General features: G+C 36.8%; 1 protein-coding gene across 8 annotated transcripts in view; it reads right to left on the bottom strand.

The window, feature by feature from the left end:
- SLTM (SAFB like transcription modulator) overlaps positions 1-16,938 on the bottom strand; it is a 55,085-nt gene that overhangs the window by 17,962 nt on the left and 20,185 nt on the right. The window contains exons 4-9 of one of the 8 annotated variants that reach the window (XM_055278338.2): positions 16,591-16,788; positions 15,655-15,702; positions 4,396-4,423; positions 2,603-3,071; positions 1,945-1,994; positions 245-363 (exon numbers count right to left, since the gene is read on the bottom strand). In XM_055278338.2, coding sequence (XP_055134313.1) covers positions 245-363; positions 1,945-1,994; positions 2,603-3,071; positions 4,396-4,423; positions 15,655-15,702; positions 16,591-16,788 — 912 coding nt within the window. The remainder of the gene's footprint in view (positions 1-244; positions 364-1,944; positions 1,995-2,602; positions 3,072-4,395; positions 4,424-15,654; positions 15,703-16,590; positions 16,789-16,938) is intronic. The other 7 variants (XM_055278339.2, XM_055278341.2, XM_055278340.2 and 4 more) reach the window with 7 other exon arrangements.

Here is a 16,938-nt window from a genome sequence, read left to right as displayed (position 1 = left end):
GGCTTAAATAGGTTTAAAGTTTGGAATACAAAGATTCCCAAGGCTCAGAGAGGGATTAAATGATGAAACGCTATTTATCCCCTAACTCTCACCTACCATTACCACAGAATTCAATAATTATGTCTATTAACAGTCCTAAGAGATACAATAAATTAGAAGATATTTATGTAATACTATTTAGAATACAATCCTCATTTCAAATGCAGACACTAGAAAGAGGGATAAAAAGGTAAAAAGAATGTACCTTTCCATATTTGCCAAAGAGGTTCTTCAAATCAGCAGCTTTGGTATTAGACGAAAGTCCACTAACCCAGATATTTTTAGTTGAGCTTCCACTGCTACCACTAGTACTACTTGTACTTCCTAGAATAGATTTAATATCAGATGTTTAAGTATCTCAATCAGAATCTTTATACAAAATTATAAGGGCCACATTCTTTCAAAACTATAATTTTGATAGTATGATGTTACTGTATCAAAATCCTGGGAGTTTACTATTATTGAAATCAAACAGACAACATAACTAGTGAGGGAAAAAAATCTGAATGTATGTACATTTCCTATTGTATGAGTTCTAAATTGAAGAGGGTAAAAAAATCAATTACATGTCTCGGACTTTTGCTGTTCAGTTTTAATAATTTATAGTCTACCACTGCACTGAATAGAGACAACTAGGAAGCAGTCATTTAGGAATGAACAGACTGTTTAGTTGCCACATCTGCTGTGGGCTTTAGATCCTTAGAAATTGAAATGGAAGAAGAAAAAAGTTAGAGCAAGGTATATGTTTTTCAAGAATTTGTATGGTTAATAACAAAGACGAACCAACTGGTACACCTTTATTCCGTATTAGAGAATAAGTAAGACAAAATGGGAATTATATGCAGCTGGATAACTCTAGATTCAATAAGAAACAATATTCTAAAACAAAACAACTACAAGATTAAGATCAGAGGTCTCAAAATCCTTTATAATAGGTAAATGATTACATGAATCATTTCTGTACTATGTCACACATAAATTATGGCTTCATATGTATAGAGGCTGTATCTTAGGATACAGGCTTAGCCAGTCACCCTTTTCTTCAAATGTGCTGTAGTAAAAGGGAAATTTTCATTCACTTGACTTTATTTGGAAAATAATTTTTACTCACTTTAAGAGAAACAGTATTTAAGAGAAACAAGCAATTAAAAGGAACAATTTCTATATTTCACATTCTTTTAAGCAAGACCAACCAATTCATAAATCACATCCTTATGATTTCTAACGATTTAAAATAAACTATAGAGGATGCATACAATTCTCCTTTACACATTTAGGAGGTATTTAAAAGCTTCGCAGTACCTAAATGTTTTATTTTCCCTTAAAATCCTTTTCTAGAAAGTAAGTATTTTTCAAGTAAACACAGCACATGTACAAGATGAAACTATAGCTCATGGGCATGAGATAACCAGAGATTTCTCAGTATCAGAAAGCAACTAAATATTGCACTTTAAAACTTACAAGAATTTTAAAAAAAGAAAAAAGAATACTAGACTCCACAAATACACACAAGTATTATTTAAAGACAGAACAGGAAAAAGGTTGTGGTGATGTATAGTAGTTATAAATGAGTAACAAAAGATAAAATAGTTCTGAAATTATAATGTAAGAAAGTATCTATTATTATTCAACACAGTCCTTTAGAACACACCAAATAAGTGTTCCCTAGCTAATGGGTTTTTAACATACCCAATACCAGTTTACAACGTAAGTAAACAGTAACACATCAATCAGTTTTCTGTAATCTATATAATTCCACAGTTTACATAAAGACCATCTCAAGTTTCTAGTCTGTCAATAAAATTTTTAAGGACTAAATGTCAAAGAAAATACCACGCAACTACTACTTTTTAATGAAAATACGCAATGTCAACATTGAAATAAATAGGGAAAAAAATTCTTTACCTTTGTCATCTTTAGATGATGTCTTGCTGTCTTTAGATTCCTTTGAAGAGCTAAAGAGGCAAATCACCAGAAGAAAATTGAAAACAAAAACAAAACAAACCCAAAATAGAAGAACTTGATATTCACTATATTTCAAACTAGTGCTATTCATACAAATTAACAATTCCAAAGGCCTAGATTAGGTTATTTGAACAAATGACTCCCTGAGGATTCTTGCACTGATTTTCCCCAAGATGCCTGAAGATCTAGATTTTCTGACAATTCTATTCAGTGGAAATATGGCCATCTTCTCCAGATTTCAGGACTGGGACTTGACTTCATTTTGTGTTCTTAGAACTGATAGTTGTTCATTAACCATCATCACAAGGATTTTAAAAAATAAAACACAAAAAAAGTGTCAATTTGAAAAAAAACAAAAAAACAAAAAACAACAAAAAAACCAAATATATGCTGACATTCGACAATCAGTAGAACACACTGCATTATTATGAAGATCTTGAAAATTTTTAAAAGTAACTTATGACGGTCAAAAATATTATAGGCAGGATCATAAGACACTAATTACTGTACATGTTCTTGAAGCCACCCCCTTAATGTAGAGTGATCTTATTGAATGCTGGAATTCAGTATCGTAAAGAACTGACATAGAAAAACAAACCTCTTTGCTTGACCAGAGGCCCCAGTAGACGAGGGCCCTTTCTTCAAAGTATCCTTTTCTTTGTCTCCAGATTCTGCTTTCTTAGAACTTTCTCTGGCTTCCTTCTCGACAGGGTCACCCTTCACGCAGTCTTCCTTCTTACCATCTTTATGGTTCGCATTCATCTCATAATCCTTGCTTTCCTTCTCCGGGCTCTGTGCAATGGCGTCCTGCCCATCTTTTGGCTTACTTGCTTCAGAATCTGTAATTTTCACATTTTTACCTGTTTCTAGGAGGTCATCACCATCAAAATCCAGAGTGATGGCATCTTCAGCCTGGATTGTGACCGAGATGTTGTCATCCTCAGCTTCTTTCACAGTCGTATGAGCTTCCGTCTCTTCATGAGCTGTGTGATCAGCCTCAGCTAGGCTCCCTTCTGAAGGAAGAGGTTTAGATACTTCTTGTGTACCATCACCAGAACCTGCTATATCTAAGAGGATTTAACAGGAATAAATATGGCAAAACAAGAAGTTTAAACAATTTCATATTCATAAGCTAGAATAGGACCTAGAAAATATAAAGCCAGTTATTAGCACTGATGGAAGGTTAGGAAAAAAAAAAAAAAAACACAAGGGTATTAACTAACATAAACCATCCTTTACCCAGGATCACTTATTCTTCATGGAAAAAATGATCTCTACATACAAACACCAAACAACAATAGTGAGAAAATGGTTCCATCCTGAAGATACCAGCTCTTCATTTCTGGTTATAAGTTAATGGCAAATGGAAGATTTTGTTCCTCCATGTGACAGTGACAAAAGTGCAGATTGTTGTTCAATGTTGGAATTATCCTGGGATTGAACCCTAGTGACCTTCAGAACTCCCATGGTGACTTCTTGACAGGTAACAGTCTGAGGATATCAATCAGTCTTCAGAGTATTTCAGGGCCCCATCTTTTCCACTCTTCAATGCTTGAGTAGTCCAGATTCGTATGGAAAACTGGTACAGAAGGCTCCAAAGATGCTCCTGCTCTGTGACGTTCAGGAAATTGGTTATTTCCAGTCTTCATCCTGTCCAGTTAGTCTGCAATTACCGTTTTCAAAGATGTCTTGCATTCCCCCAAAACAGAAAGGCTTCAGGCATGTGAGATTTTCAGTCAGTAGCTTTACTTCATCATTGCTTCTAGGCTTTTTATTTGCCTTGCTTAACCCTGCTCCATGTCCTTTCTAGTCCAAAGTAGGATCCTTTGACTTCTGTCCAAGGACTCTTCCATAACCTCCTACTGACCACATGTATTGCTACTGTTGCCCCTGTAATTGTATTGAATGAGACAGCTCGTCTAAACTAAAATTGTCAGATGACTGTATGGAAGTTTCTCTAAGCAGCAAACACAAAGTCAGTTTCCTGGTCATTCATCATTTTTAGGACTAGTTGTAAAATTCACTGTGAGTTATGCACTAGGACTCCAATAAGCACACATGAGTTACTGCAGTGTCAGTCTTAAGAATTTAATCAACTTACCGTATACCAGAAGTTATTTTAAAAATAAAATTAAAATTGGGTTAAATCAAAAATAGCATTGTTCACTACAGTAACTGATATGTACTATTAAGTTGGAATATATCTTTAGTGTTCAAAAGAAAATTAAAACCAATTGGAAAATAAAATCAAGATGCTTAATTCACTAAATAGATAAATTTGAAAATAAGCTAATTTCAAAAATAAGATTTCAAATAAGGAGTGCTTTATTTTTACATAATTTACTGTTTTTCTAAATTTTAGCAATTTTTAAACTCTAGCATCGAACATACCTTTCTCATTTTCTTCTTCCTCACCATCCTGAAATTCAAAGAATAATCAAATGTAAAACGAATTCATATAAAACTAGATTTTAGTAATAGTACAAAATCAGCCAAGTTAAAATTACTGGATAATTTAATCATATTATTTAGGGATACCTAACACTAACAAATAAATAGGCTATTCCAATCAGAACCAGAGTCCATGTAGAGAGAAATGTGGCACAAGTTTGGTACATTTTAGAAAACAGGTATATCTATCAATAACAAACTGGATTAGTTTCACTGTTCAAAACGAGTTTATATAATCCAATTCTTCCTCATATCAAAGAACTGTCAATAAGAAGGCTGACCTGATGACATATTTTATGTCACTCAGTTCACAGGTACTCTTAGCTAAGATACACTATTCAAAATAGTACCAGAAAGTATAATCTGTAGACATTAACTTTCAAGTGCTTGGATACACAGTAATAAACCAAACAAACAAACAATACTCCCCTTTAAGTATATCAAACATTAGAAGAACAGTTACTAGGTCACTTTCAAATTATTCATTCTTTTAATGTGTTAAAAGTGAGTTCATATCAACCACTGCACTCCAGCCTGGGTGACAGAGTAAATCCCTGTCTCAAAAAAAAAAAAAAAAAAAAAAAAAAAAAAAAAAGAGTTCCTAGTTGTCACACATATACTGATGGCAAAGCCAATTTTAAGATGGTACTTGTGTGATAGGTAATTAAAACAAGTTAACCCACACATTTTTAAAACATGATTTTAATTTTAAAATATTTGACAGTTTGGCTAAAATTAAAACTAAGAATGTGCTAGCTTAAAAACAGAAGTGTCATAAAGGGAAGGGAGAAGCTTAATTTGTTCTACCAAGCAAATAATGCAAACATCACTGAAGTAATCAAACCAACATAGAACCAACATTTTCCCAAATATAAGACTATAAAGAATCAAGTAATATGCATTATAATCTCAATAACTGAAAAAATTAAAGAATCATTTTATTTTTTAGAGACGAGTCTTGCTATTGATGCTCAGGCGGTCTTGAACTCCTGGCCTCAAGTTGATTCTCCCACCTTATCCTCCCAAGTAGCTGGGATTACAGATGCAAACCACTATGCTCGGCTTAAGAAATGTTTTGATTGTTTTTTTTTTTAAAAAAAAAAAAAAAAAACAGGTTCCTTACTCTGTCGTCCAGGCTAGAGTGCAGCAGCATAATCATAGCTCACTGCAGCCTCAACCCCTGGGCTCAAGTGATCCTCCTGCCACAGCTTCCTGAGTAGCTGGGACTACAGATGTGTGCCACCAGGCCCAGCGAATTTTTTTTTTTAAATTCTAAGTGGAGACGAGGTCTTGATATGTTGCCCAGGCTGGTCTGGAACTCCCGGGCTCAAGCATTCCTCCTGCCTCAGCCTCCCAAAGTTCTAGGATTTACAGGTGCAAGCCACTGTGCCCTACCAAATGTTTTAATAACTTTTTTCGTTTGTTTATTTTTTTTTTTTTGAGACGGGGTTTTGCTCTGTCCTCCAAGCTGGAGTGCAGTGGCATGATCTCGGCTCACTGCAACCTCCACCTCCTGGGTTCAAGCAATTCTCCTGCCTCAGCCTCCCAAGGAGCTAGGATTACAGGCACCTGCCACCACACCCAGCTAATTTTTTATTTTTATTTTTATTTTTTGAGACAGAGTCTCCCTCTATCACCCAGGCTGGAGTGCAGTGGTGCGGTCTTGGCTCACTGCAACCTCTGCCTCCCGGGTTCAAGTGATTCTCCTGCCTCAGCCTCCCAAGTAGCTGGGACTACAGGCGTGTGTCACTACGCCCAGTTAATTTTTGTATTTTTAGTAGAGATGAGGTTTCACCATGTTAGCCACGACAGTCTCGATCTCCTGACCTCGTGATCCACCCGCCTCAGCCTCCCAAAGCGCTCGGATTACAAGCTGAGCCACCGTACACAGCCTAATTTTTGTATTTTTAGTACAGACGGGGTTTCACCATGTTGGCCAGGCTGGTCTTGAAATCCTGGCCTCAGGTGATCCGCCCACCTCAGCCTCCCAAAGTGCTGGGATTATAGGTATGAGCCAGTGTGCCTGGCCTTTAATAACTTCTGCTTAGAAAACTAAGCAGAAGTACGCTGTTTTAAAGTCAGGTGATGTGAAGCTTGTTGTGAAATTACCACATACAAAGCCTTTGAGCAATGGTTCTCAAACTTTAGCATGCATCAGAATCCCCTGGAGAGCTTGTTAAAATAAAACACAGATTTTGATTCAGAAGGTCTGGAATGAGGCTTAAGAATGTGCATCTCGGGGGGAGGGGGGAGGGATAGCATTAGGAGATATACCTAATGCTAAATGACGAGTTAATGGGTGCAGCACACCAACATGGCACATGTATACATATGTAACAAACCTGCACACTGTGCACATGTACCCTAAAACTTGAAGTATAATAATAATAAAAAAGATTAAAATGGAAAAAAAAAAAGAATGTGCATCTCTAACAAGGTTCCAGGTGAAATTAATGCTGCTGGTACAGCGCAAACACTGAGCATTGCTGCCTTTACAGAGTGACAACCTTGGTGAAAAAAGATGAAAAAAATGGAAATGTACGTAGAACTTTAAACAGCTTATTTATAATACAATTTTAGATTCATATAAAAGCATGCACTTCTTAAAATGTCAAATATTTTACAATGTGCTCAAAAGTACATTTGGATAATTTCTTTTTTTAAGTATTTTCTCTCTCTCTTTCTTTTTTAAACTTGTGTGTGTGTGAGAGACAGGGTCTCACTCTGTCACCCAGGCTGAAGTGCAGTGGTGTGATCTTGGCTCACTGCAACCTCTGCCTCCCAGGCTCAAGTTGATCCTCTGGCCTCAGCTTCCCGAGTAGATGGAACCACAGGTGTATGCCACCACACCTGGCTAACTTTTTTGGTATTTTTTGGTAGAGACAGGGTTTCACCATGTTGCCCAGGCTAGTCTCGAACTCCTGAGCCCAGGCGCTCTACCTGCCTCGGCCTCCCAAAGTGCTGGGATTACAGGCATGAGCCATCATGCCCGGCCAACAATAATTTCTTTGAAATCATTTTATTAATAAATGATATTTGGACTAAGTTAAAGTGTGCCAATTAGGGAATGACTAATTATTTTACAACTAAAGTAACATGAAGGAAACTAAAAATACTAAAAAGCTCGGCCATAAGCTAAGAAGTAGAATAGTCCAGAACAAGTAAATCATCAGTTGATAGCAATGTACATTTGATCACTATCTAAGTCCATTATACTGTGCTCTAAGAATTTCTCTTTTTTTTTTTTTTTTTGAGGCAGAGTCTCACTTCGTCAGCCCAGGCTGAAGTGCAGTGGCGCGATCTCAGCTTTCTGCAAACCTCCACCTCCCGGGTTCCAGGGATTCTCATGCCTCAGCCTTCCCAGTATGCACCACCACACCCGGCTAATTTTTTTGTCTGTTTTGTTTTTCTGAGACTGAGTGTCGCTCTGTCGCCCAGGCTGGAGTGCAGTGGTGCGATCTCGGCTAACTGAACCCTGCAACTCCCTGGTTCAAGCAATTCTCCTACCTCAGCCTCCGAAGTAGCTGGGATTACAGGTGCGTACCACTACGCCCAGCTAATTTTTGTATTTTTAGTAGAGATGGGGTTTCATCTTGTTGGCCAAGATGGTCTCTATCTCCCGACCTCATGATCCGCCTGCCTCAGCCTCCCAAAGTGCTGGGATTGCGTAATAGGTGTGAGCCACTGCGCCCAGCCAATTTTTGTATTTTTAGTAGAGATGGTGTTTCACCATGTTGGCCAGGCTGGTCTTGAACTCCTGGCCTCCAGTGATCCTTTTGCCTCGGCTTCCCAAAGTGCTGAGATTACAGGCAGGAGCCATTGCACCCAGCCTGTAAGAATGTCTTAATTGTTTTACTAGAATATTACTTTTAAGCATTATGTGTCCAATTTGCAGTATTTGGAAAGAAAAACACTTTAACTTGGGTGGAATGGTAGACAGAGACGGCAAGGGAAGAATGAGTTATGCTTGAATTATGGGTAAATCTTTTTCTTTCACATTCTCTTTTAGTTTGGTAATTTTTGTTGAAGGAATAAATAAACTGAGACACCTGAGCTTGTATTTAAAGCAGACTAAATTAACTTGAAGAATGCAACATGTGGCCAGGAGTGGTGGCTCATGCCTGTAATCTCAGCACTTTAGGAGGCTGAGGCAGGAGGTTCGCTTGAGGCCACGAGTTTGAGACCAGCCTGGACAACCTAGTAAAACCCTGTCTCTATTTTAAAAAACTATATTTAAAATAAATAAATAAATAATTTTTTTAAAAAAGAATGCAGTTTGACTCTCCTTATCTACCTCAGATGCGAAGAGCACACCACTTCCAAGTTATTGTTTTAGAGATGCAGAACTGAAAGCTTCAAGAAAAAAACATAACATGTCCAAATTATTGGCTATTTTAAAAAGTAAAATTGTAAAAATACTATGATGTAAAAAAAAACAAACTGTATTCTATTGTAGTTCCTGTCAATTATAATGTTATTTCTAGTTGCTAAAGTAACTAGTAAGGTTTGTCTTACTTGCTGGAGAATTTTTAGGTATTTATCTTAATAATTCAGCATATCTTCTGAACGGTTTCATAATTTAAAGAGAAACTTTGTGACATATACTTAAATGCCGGTAGGGAAATGGCCTGACCCAGCTTCTAGAAAACAAAACTGATTACAATGTGATTGGAGCACAAAAACAACTTGGGTAAAGTAGAAAAGATGAACCACATGTAAATGCCTGTTGATTTTACTGCGCAGTATGTGCAGCAAGCATAGCACTAACCATAAGTCCTAAATAAGAGTCCAAAATACTTGCAATAAGGAAACAAACCAAGAAATACAATGGGAAACTTTCCCTGTCTAAATGGTATATATGCACAGACATGATATACAACTATTTGAAAACAATTTCTCCCACTGAAAACAGATTTTTTTTTTCCAAATGAGGAATATAGCAAGTAAATGTAAAACATTTATTTGTTAAATGTAAAGCATGTTTTTAAATTAACCACTCAAGTTTGTCTTGAAAAAAAATATTTCACATATGAAGATGAAGTAAATGTCTACAAAGTAAGTACTCATGTTGTTTATCTTCACAGTGGGATCTGCAATCCTTAGTCAAATGCTAAAAGACATAAAGCTCCTTTACTTTCATTTCATCCTAGGAGCAGCAATGACTACTAAGAGACAAAGACAAGCCTAGGGCTTATTTTTCAGTGAACCAAGTATTTACTACATATCCAATTCTACTACTCCCCGTAGGTTATCTTATGATATATGTACATGTATAGGCTAAGCAAGAAGACCTCCTTTCCCCTGGCTTGGAATGTAAACACTGTATTCAGACTGACATTTAAAACAAACTTTCAAAATAACTTTTAAACCACTACTTACCGATCGGGGAATATGCTAAACATCACACGGGAAATACAAAATGCTTGGCACATAAGTACTCAAAAATACTTGTTGAATGAATTTACTAAATAAATGTAGTGTAAGACTGCTGTTTTTAGCTGGAAAGACTGAACTAACTGCTTGATTTTCATGTATCTGAAGCACTTAACTTTGGTACTATGTTAAGTACGATAGAACTCAGAAAACATTTGCTAGCGTGGAGTTATTTAGTGAAAAGAATATCAGACTAGGCATTATGACACCTAGGTATTTGTCGTTATCACTGAAATAGTTTTACTCTGTGATATGTCATCTATCTAGATGAATTTACCTATAAAATGGAGTTCACATGTGAACCATATAAGATATATCAAGGATTGAGTAAGGTAATGGATATAAAAAGCTCTCTGTGAATAGTGAAGCACTACATAAAAGAGAGAGATGAAAGAAAGCTTTGTGGAGGAGATAAGAGGTGAATCTGGCTGTGAGAGGTATACAGATTTTTATATGACAAAAAGTAAGATTTTTCAGGTTAGTGAAACATTAGGGGCAAGGGCAAATTGAAAAAGGAATACACATGATGTTATAGACTGAGGAGGTTCTTGAAACTAGAGGAAATTTTTAAGAATAAAAGCATATTAAAGCCAGGCATGATGGCTCACACCTGTAATCCAAACACTTTGGGAGGCCGAGATGGGTGGATTGCTTGGGCTCAGGAGTTTGAGACCAGACTGGGCAACAAGGCGAACCCCCGTCTCTACAAAAAATACAAAAGTCAGACGGGTATGGTGGCGCACACCTGTAGTCCCAGCTACCAGGGAGACTGAGGTGCGGTGATCACTTGAGCCCGGGAAGTCAAGGCTGCAGTGAGGGGAGATCGCGTCGCCGCACTCCAGCCTGGATGACAGAGCGAGACCAGGTCTCAAAAAAAAAAAAAAAAAAAAAAAAAAAGCATTAGCAAACAAGATTTTAGAGAAAAAGCTCCAGAAATTTCTCAAGTAAGCAGTATGTTCAAGCTAGTAAAACAACACTACAAATGACTACTAATTGCACATATACTACATCAGAATCTATGATTAATCCCTATATCAACTAAGAATTATAATATTCATTTTATAGACACAGAAATTGACTAACAGAGAACCTGCCACAATCACAATATTGTAATTAACTAATAGAAGTAGAATCTGAACCAAAGTCTACCTACTATAACTTCCTAGAGGCTGATGCCTGAAGATTTCAGCTTCTAGTCAAACCCTGAGGACTGGCTCTTGAAATAGACATATCCTTATATAAACATGCTGCATATATGTGTGTGTGCGTGTACATATACATAATTTCTTTCTTTCTTTTTTTTTCTTTTTTAAGACAGAGTCTTGCTCTGTTGCCCATGATGGAGTGCAGTGGCACAATCACGGCTTACTGCAGCCTCAACCTCCTGGACTCAAGCAATCCTCCCACCTCAGTCTACCTCCTGAGTAGCTAGGACCACAGGTGTGCACCACCACACCAAGCTAACTTTTGTATTTTTTGTAGAGACGGGGGTTTGCCTTGTTGCCCAGACTGGTCTCAAACTCTTGAGCTCAAGTGATCAGCCTGCCTCAGCCTCCCAAAGTACTGGGATTACAGGCATGAGCCACTGCATCCAGCCAGATTAAATTTTCTAATGTTTTTTTGAGATAGGGTCTTGCTCTATGGCCCAGGTTGGAGTACAGTGGCGTGATCTTGGCTCACTGCAGCCTTGACCTCCTGGGGTCAAGTGATCTTCCGGCCTCAGCCTCCTGAGTAGCTGGGACTACAGGCACGGACCACCACACCCAGCTATTTTTAATTTTTTTTTTTTTATAGAGACAGGGTCTTACTATGTTGCCCAGGCTGGTCTCGAACTCCTGGCCTTAAGCAATCCTTCCATCTCAACCTTCCAAGGTGCTGTGATTACAGGCATGAGCCAGCACACCCAGCCCAGACTAAACTTTCAAAAGCAATAACTAAATACTGAAAATAAATGAAACAAATCAACCTAGATATGTATCAGTGGGTGATACAACCATACAGAATGGAAAGAACTTAAAACACAGTGATTTGTTCATCCCCAGAGGGAAACATCCTTGCAAAAAATATGTCTAAAAAAAATCTTAAATTACTTTCAGTAACTACATTGGTGGTAGTGCTGGTATAATCATTCTAAAGTTGTTGTATGTGTACCGTGAGATAAAGGAAATGGTTATCTTGGAAGTACCATATGAATTGAAGGTCTATTTTATCTTAAAAGTAAAAATAAGCAAAAACAAAGAAAACAACTCCAACATTTTCTCTAGCATTGTACATTGAAAAGACCTAGAAACAATGAACAACTCAGTAGTAGTGAACACCTCCACCATCTAGATTGTTGTCTTGAAATACCATTTACCACTATAAAGAAGAAATGCCTAATTATAGGTCTAAAGCAGGAAATGGCACATCTTTACATACCAGCAAGCAAGGAATCAATCAAAGTCTACTAGGATCATGTTGAGAGGACTCAAGAGCCAACTTGATGAGGCTCTCACTATATGGAACAATTTAAGCATTGAGGATATTAACTGCGATGGACCAAAATACATTACATATATTCAAATCCATGAGTTCAAAATGAATCTAAAGGGGAAAAAAGGAAAATTAAGAACTAACTGGCTACTGTCAGAGATGCCAGTGAACCAGCTCAATATTCTGAAAATTGGTAAACAAAAAGGAAAGAATCAAACATATATCCTGGCTTCCCTGTGTAAATGATACCACTGGGTAACCAAATAGTAAATAAGGGAAAGTTTCTCTTTCTAGAAACATTCCAACCAATAAAAAAGAATAATAGAATGAGAATAGCATCCTTTTGCAACCCCTAATTGGGTATGAATCATCAATGACTGGTACCATCACAAAAAGACAACCAGATATTATGTGCATCCAAATAGAAGAATACAGTACTACCCCTATGAGGTGGCTGTGTGTGTGTGCTGGGGTGGGGTGTTAACGCTGAATCTGAGAGCAAGCCTCTAGATGCTACAACCAACTTAACAATTTACAAAAAATACAATAAAGGAATATGTTGAACACCACCACAGGAATGTAATCAGCAAAATCCAGGCCTTGGAAGCTCTACAGCAGCAATGGCAAACTGCATGAGATGCCTGTTCCTGCCAACCCTTGCTCTATGGGATAAGCAAGTTGCTTTTTTCAACAAATAAAATAGTAAAACATTTCAATCAATCACAACATACAGATCTTACTGGTATCTGGATTTAAACAAGACATAATGAAGAAAATAAACCTATAGAAAATTGAACATTTGAATCCTAACTGTATATTTCATAATATTAAAATTGTTATTTTAGGAGTGCTAATATAAAAAATAAGAGTTCTCTTTTAGAGATACATACTGAAAATTTTCAAGGGAAATATGTTTGGATTTGTTTCAAAATAATGCAAAAGGGAGAAAGTAAACAGAGGCATAGGGGAAAATAAGACTGGCCATTAATTGAAAACAGCTGAAGCCAGGTGATTGTTACACTATGCAGTATCCCTGAATGCACATAGTAATATACTCAGTAAGCATGTTTAGAAGCATTAGATCATAATGGAACCTAGATACATTTATGTTTCTAGATGTTCCACTAGACATTATTTAGAAAGAGGAAAAAGATCATTTTAAAGAAAACTTCTCTAAAAATGTAACCTCATCTTTTGATACAATATGGCAAAATCTTGCTCCCTGATAAGAAATACATAACCGTTCTTCCTTCAGATATATTTCTGTTTGTAATGAAGTTTATTATTTAAGTGGGGATCCTTAGATATGATGCCTTCATACAACTCACAAAGTGCAAAACTATAGGAGTAGTCCTTGACAGAAGCTAATATCTAGCTGCCAAATAATATAAAGACCTCAACTTCCCCTTTTTGCAAATCAGTAATCTAGAAAAGGTACTCTCTCAATTTGAGAGTTAGTTTTCCTCATAGATTCTTTTTTTTTTTTTTTTTTTCAAGATAAGTCTCGGTCTGTTGCCCAGGCTGGAGTGCAGTGGCACAATCTTGGCTCACTGCAACCTCCACCTCCCAGGTTCAAGCCATTCTCCTGCCTCAGCCTCCTAAGTAGCTGGGACTACAGGTGTCCAACACCAGGCCTGGCTAATTTTTTGTATTTTTAGTAGAGACCAGGTTTCACCATATTGGCTAGGCTGGTCTCCAACTCCTGACCTTGTGATCCGCCCGCCTCGGCCTCCCAAAGTGCTGGGGTGACAGGTGTGAGCCACTGTGCCTGGCCACTCATAGATTCTTTATCACTAGGAAATCAATGTACTTAGGGACAGGCCTACAGACTTTCACCATTCTAATATTTCCTTCCTGAATATTCCAAATGATCAGCAACATTCCTCCCAGAAATGCAATTTTTCTCCAAAATACAACTTCTCCACTGCGACAGAGAGGCAATATATAGCCTCAGAAGCATTTGTGGCTCACTAGCATTTCAAAGGCAAGAGTGTTGCAGAAAAGAAAGCATGCCGAGACAATCAACTAAGTAGTCCACAAACACAAGCCCAAGTACTCTTCTAGGAAATACTACCCAGAGGAAGTAACTGACCTGATCACTATTTTTTCTGAATCTAGTAAACAAAGGAACCCATATCTCTATTTGAAAGTACACCATTTAAAGAGGACACAATCCTCTCCTACTTGGATAACTGTGCTAATTCTAGAGCTAATACATGCCAATGGGCGCTGACTCCCTTCACGGGGGATGCATGCATTTATCAGATGAAAACCAACTCAGATCAAAACCACCAAAAACCCTCTCTGGTTTTTGTACGATTAAAAATAAAAATAAAAAATTAAGGACACAAAAACAAAGGGTTCTTTAGTCACAGATATGAGAAAAAGGCAAAGGATAATTTTTATGTAGAAATTGATCTATAGATGTCTGCTTATAGCATCTGTAAGTCACTTTAAAATGTACACTATGTGTATCACGTATAGCAGCAACACGTTGTTACACACTGAAGTGCAGTCATTTTCAATACACACACGCCCCAAGTAAATTTCTAGAAATTTGTAATCATTTTTAGACTATGCCTGTTGTAGGAGTGTTACATTAACAAAATTTTAAATAAAGCTTTGAAAAGGATATTAGTACTTTTAAATGACTTATTTTATATCAAGTGACAAAAAAAAAATCAAGAAGAATGTAGACTTCTCAAAAGACTAGTAACCAGAGTTAGGTTTTACAGAAAGGATGGACTTTTTTCTAACATTCTGAAAATGACAGGAAACTCATAATAACTCCAATTATTTTTCTGGCAATAAAAATTTCAGCTGCCAATAGTTTTTTTTTTTTTTTTTTTTTTTTGAGACAGAGTCTCACTGGGTCGCCCAGGCTGGAGTGCAGTGGTGCAATCTCGGCTCACTGCAAGCTCCACCTCCCGGGTTCACGCCATTCTCCTGCCTCAGCCTCCTGAGTAGCTGGGACTACAGCTGACTGCCACCACGCCTGGCTAATTTTTTGTATTTTTAGTAGAGACAGGTTTCACTGTGTTAGCCAGGATGGTCTTGATCTCCTGACCTCGTGAACTGCCCGCCTCGGCCTCCCAAAGTGCTGGGATTACAGGCATGAGCCACCGCGCCCAACCTTGCCAATAGTTTTAAGTACTTTGTGTACGTCACGTAAATAACTCAGTATTAAATTTAAGACAGTTATATGAATTAAAGAATTATGAAGTCAAAATAAGATTCCTTTTCCAAGCCCTTCCACCCACAATATCGAATTCATAGGACTAAATGTAAACTTACTTGGGCTGTTAGAAAGGTATCATCTTCACCTTCTTGAGCTTCAATTTCCTAAGTAAAAGGGTATACAATAGCTTTGCTTTATAAAATATCTGGGTAACATGAGAATGCTTTTATGCCTATACCTGATTATCATTTGCCTTGTGTTCTGTATAATATCTGCGATACCATGGGTACTAAATCAATGCTTAATATTCAGACTATATTTTTTATGCCAAAAAAAATTAACCATGTCGCTAGAGAATTAGAAATATTTCTCTTGAGCCCCTCATTTATTAGGGTAGGTAGAAGGGAAGTGTTTTAAGCATGAATACTAACAGTACTGACTCCTTAACCCACTGACTTTCTTAAAATGTACTAACATACTTCAAAGCAGGACAAATGGTCTATTTCAAAGAAAATATTTGAAATATTATCTGCTTTAAAATTAAACTTTCATAAGTAATTCCCCACCCTTGATATAACCAAAGAAATGTAAATTAAAGTAACCTTTTATACTTGCTAAGGTAGCAGAAAGGGGAAAAAACCCTACCACCAAGTAATGTTGGCAATGCCAGAATGAAATTGGTATATTCATTCATCGTGGAGTAGGAAAAAAGCCTTAAAACTTAAAATGTCCAAAATTAAAGAAGTATCTATTAGATATGTAGAAAGCAGTCTAATAAATTATGGGGCAATTATGAAATTATATGTCATGTGAAAATACAGAATAAATAGCAACTTACTCTATAACAACTATGTATAAATATATACTATATGAAATAAGCAAAAATTTAAAAGGTTGCCTGAGGTGGTAGGATTTTAGATGACTTATAAGTAGCTCTAGTAACACATCTTTTAAAAATTCTGAGACTTCCAACTTGAACTAGAAAAAAATAATTTTTATTATTTAAAACTTAATTTATCTGTGTCATGTTTTAAAAAAAACTGGCTAAAGACCTGACTTTCGATGTCCTCTTTTTCTATATCTTCTACTCCTTCTGCCTCTATTAATTCATGAGCTCTCTTGTTTTCTTCTGCAGAGAGTAACTCCTTGGAATGCACATTTTCTTCTTCATTTTCACCAAATTCTTCAGAGTCCTTTAGTTCATCATTTCCATCTTGCTCATGTGCCTCTTGATTCTCCAATTCACAGTCCTTTTAATGGTAAGAAAATTTGGTACAACTAGAGGCAAAGTAGCGTGGGCTATCCACCAAACGTTTTTGGTAATTTACACCTTTAAATGTGTCAAATTTGATCATATTTTAGTATTCCCAAAGTTCATTCATTTTTACCTTATATATTTA

The sequence above is a fragment of the Symphalangus syndactylus genome, chromosome 5 (assembly GCF_028878055.3).
Source record: "Symphalangus syndactylus isolate Jambi chromosome 5, NHGRI_mSymSyn1-v2.1_pri, whole genome shotgun sequence".
Taxonomy (NCBI): domain Eukaryota; kingdom Metazoa; phylum Chordata; class Mammalia; order Primates; family Hylobatidae; genus Symphalangus; species Symphalangus syndactylus.
The sequence above is the reverse complement of the archived record's forward strand: the minus strand, read 5'-3'. Positions and strand labels throughout refer to the sequence as shown.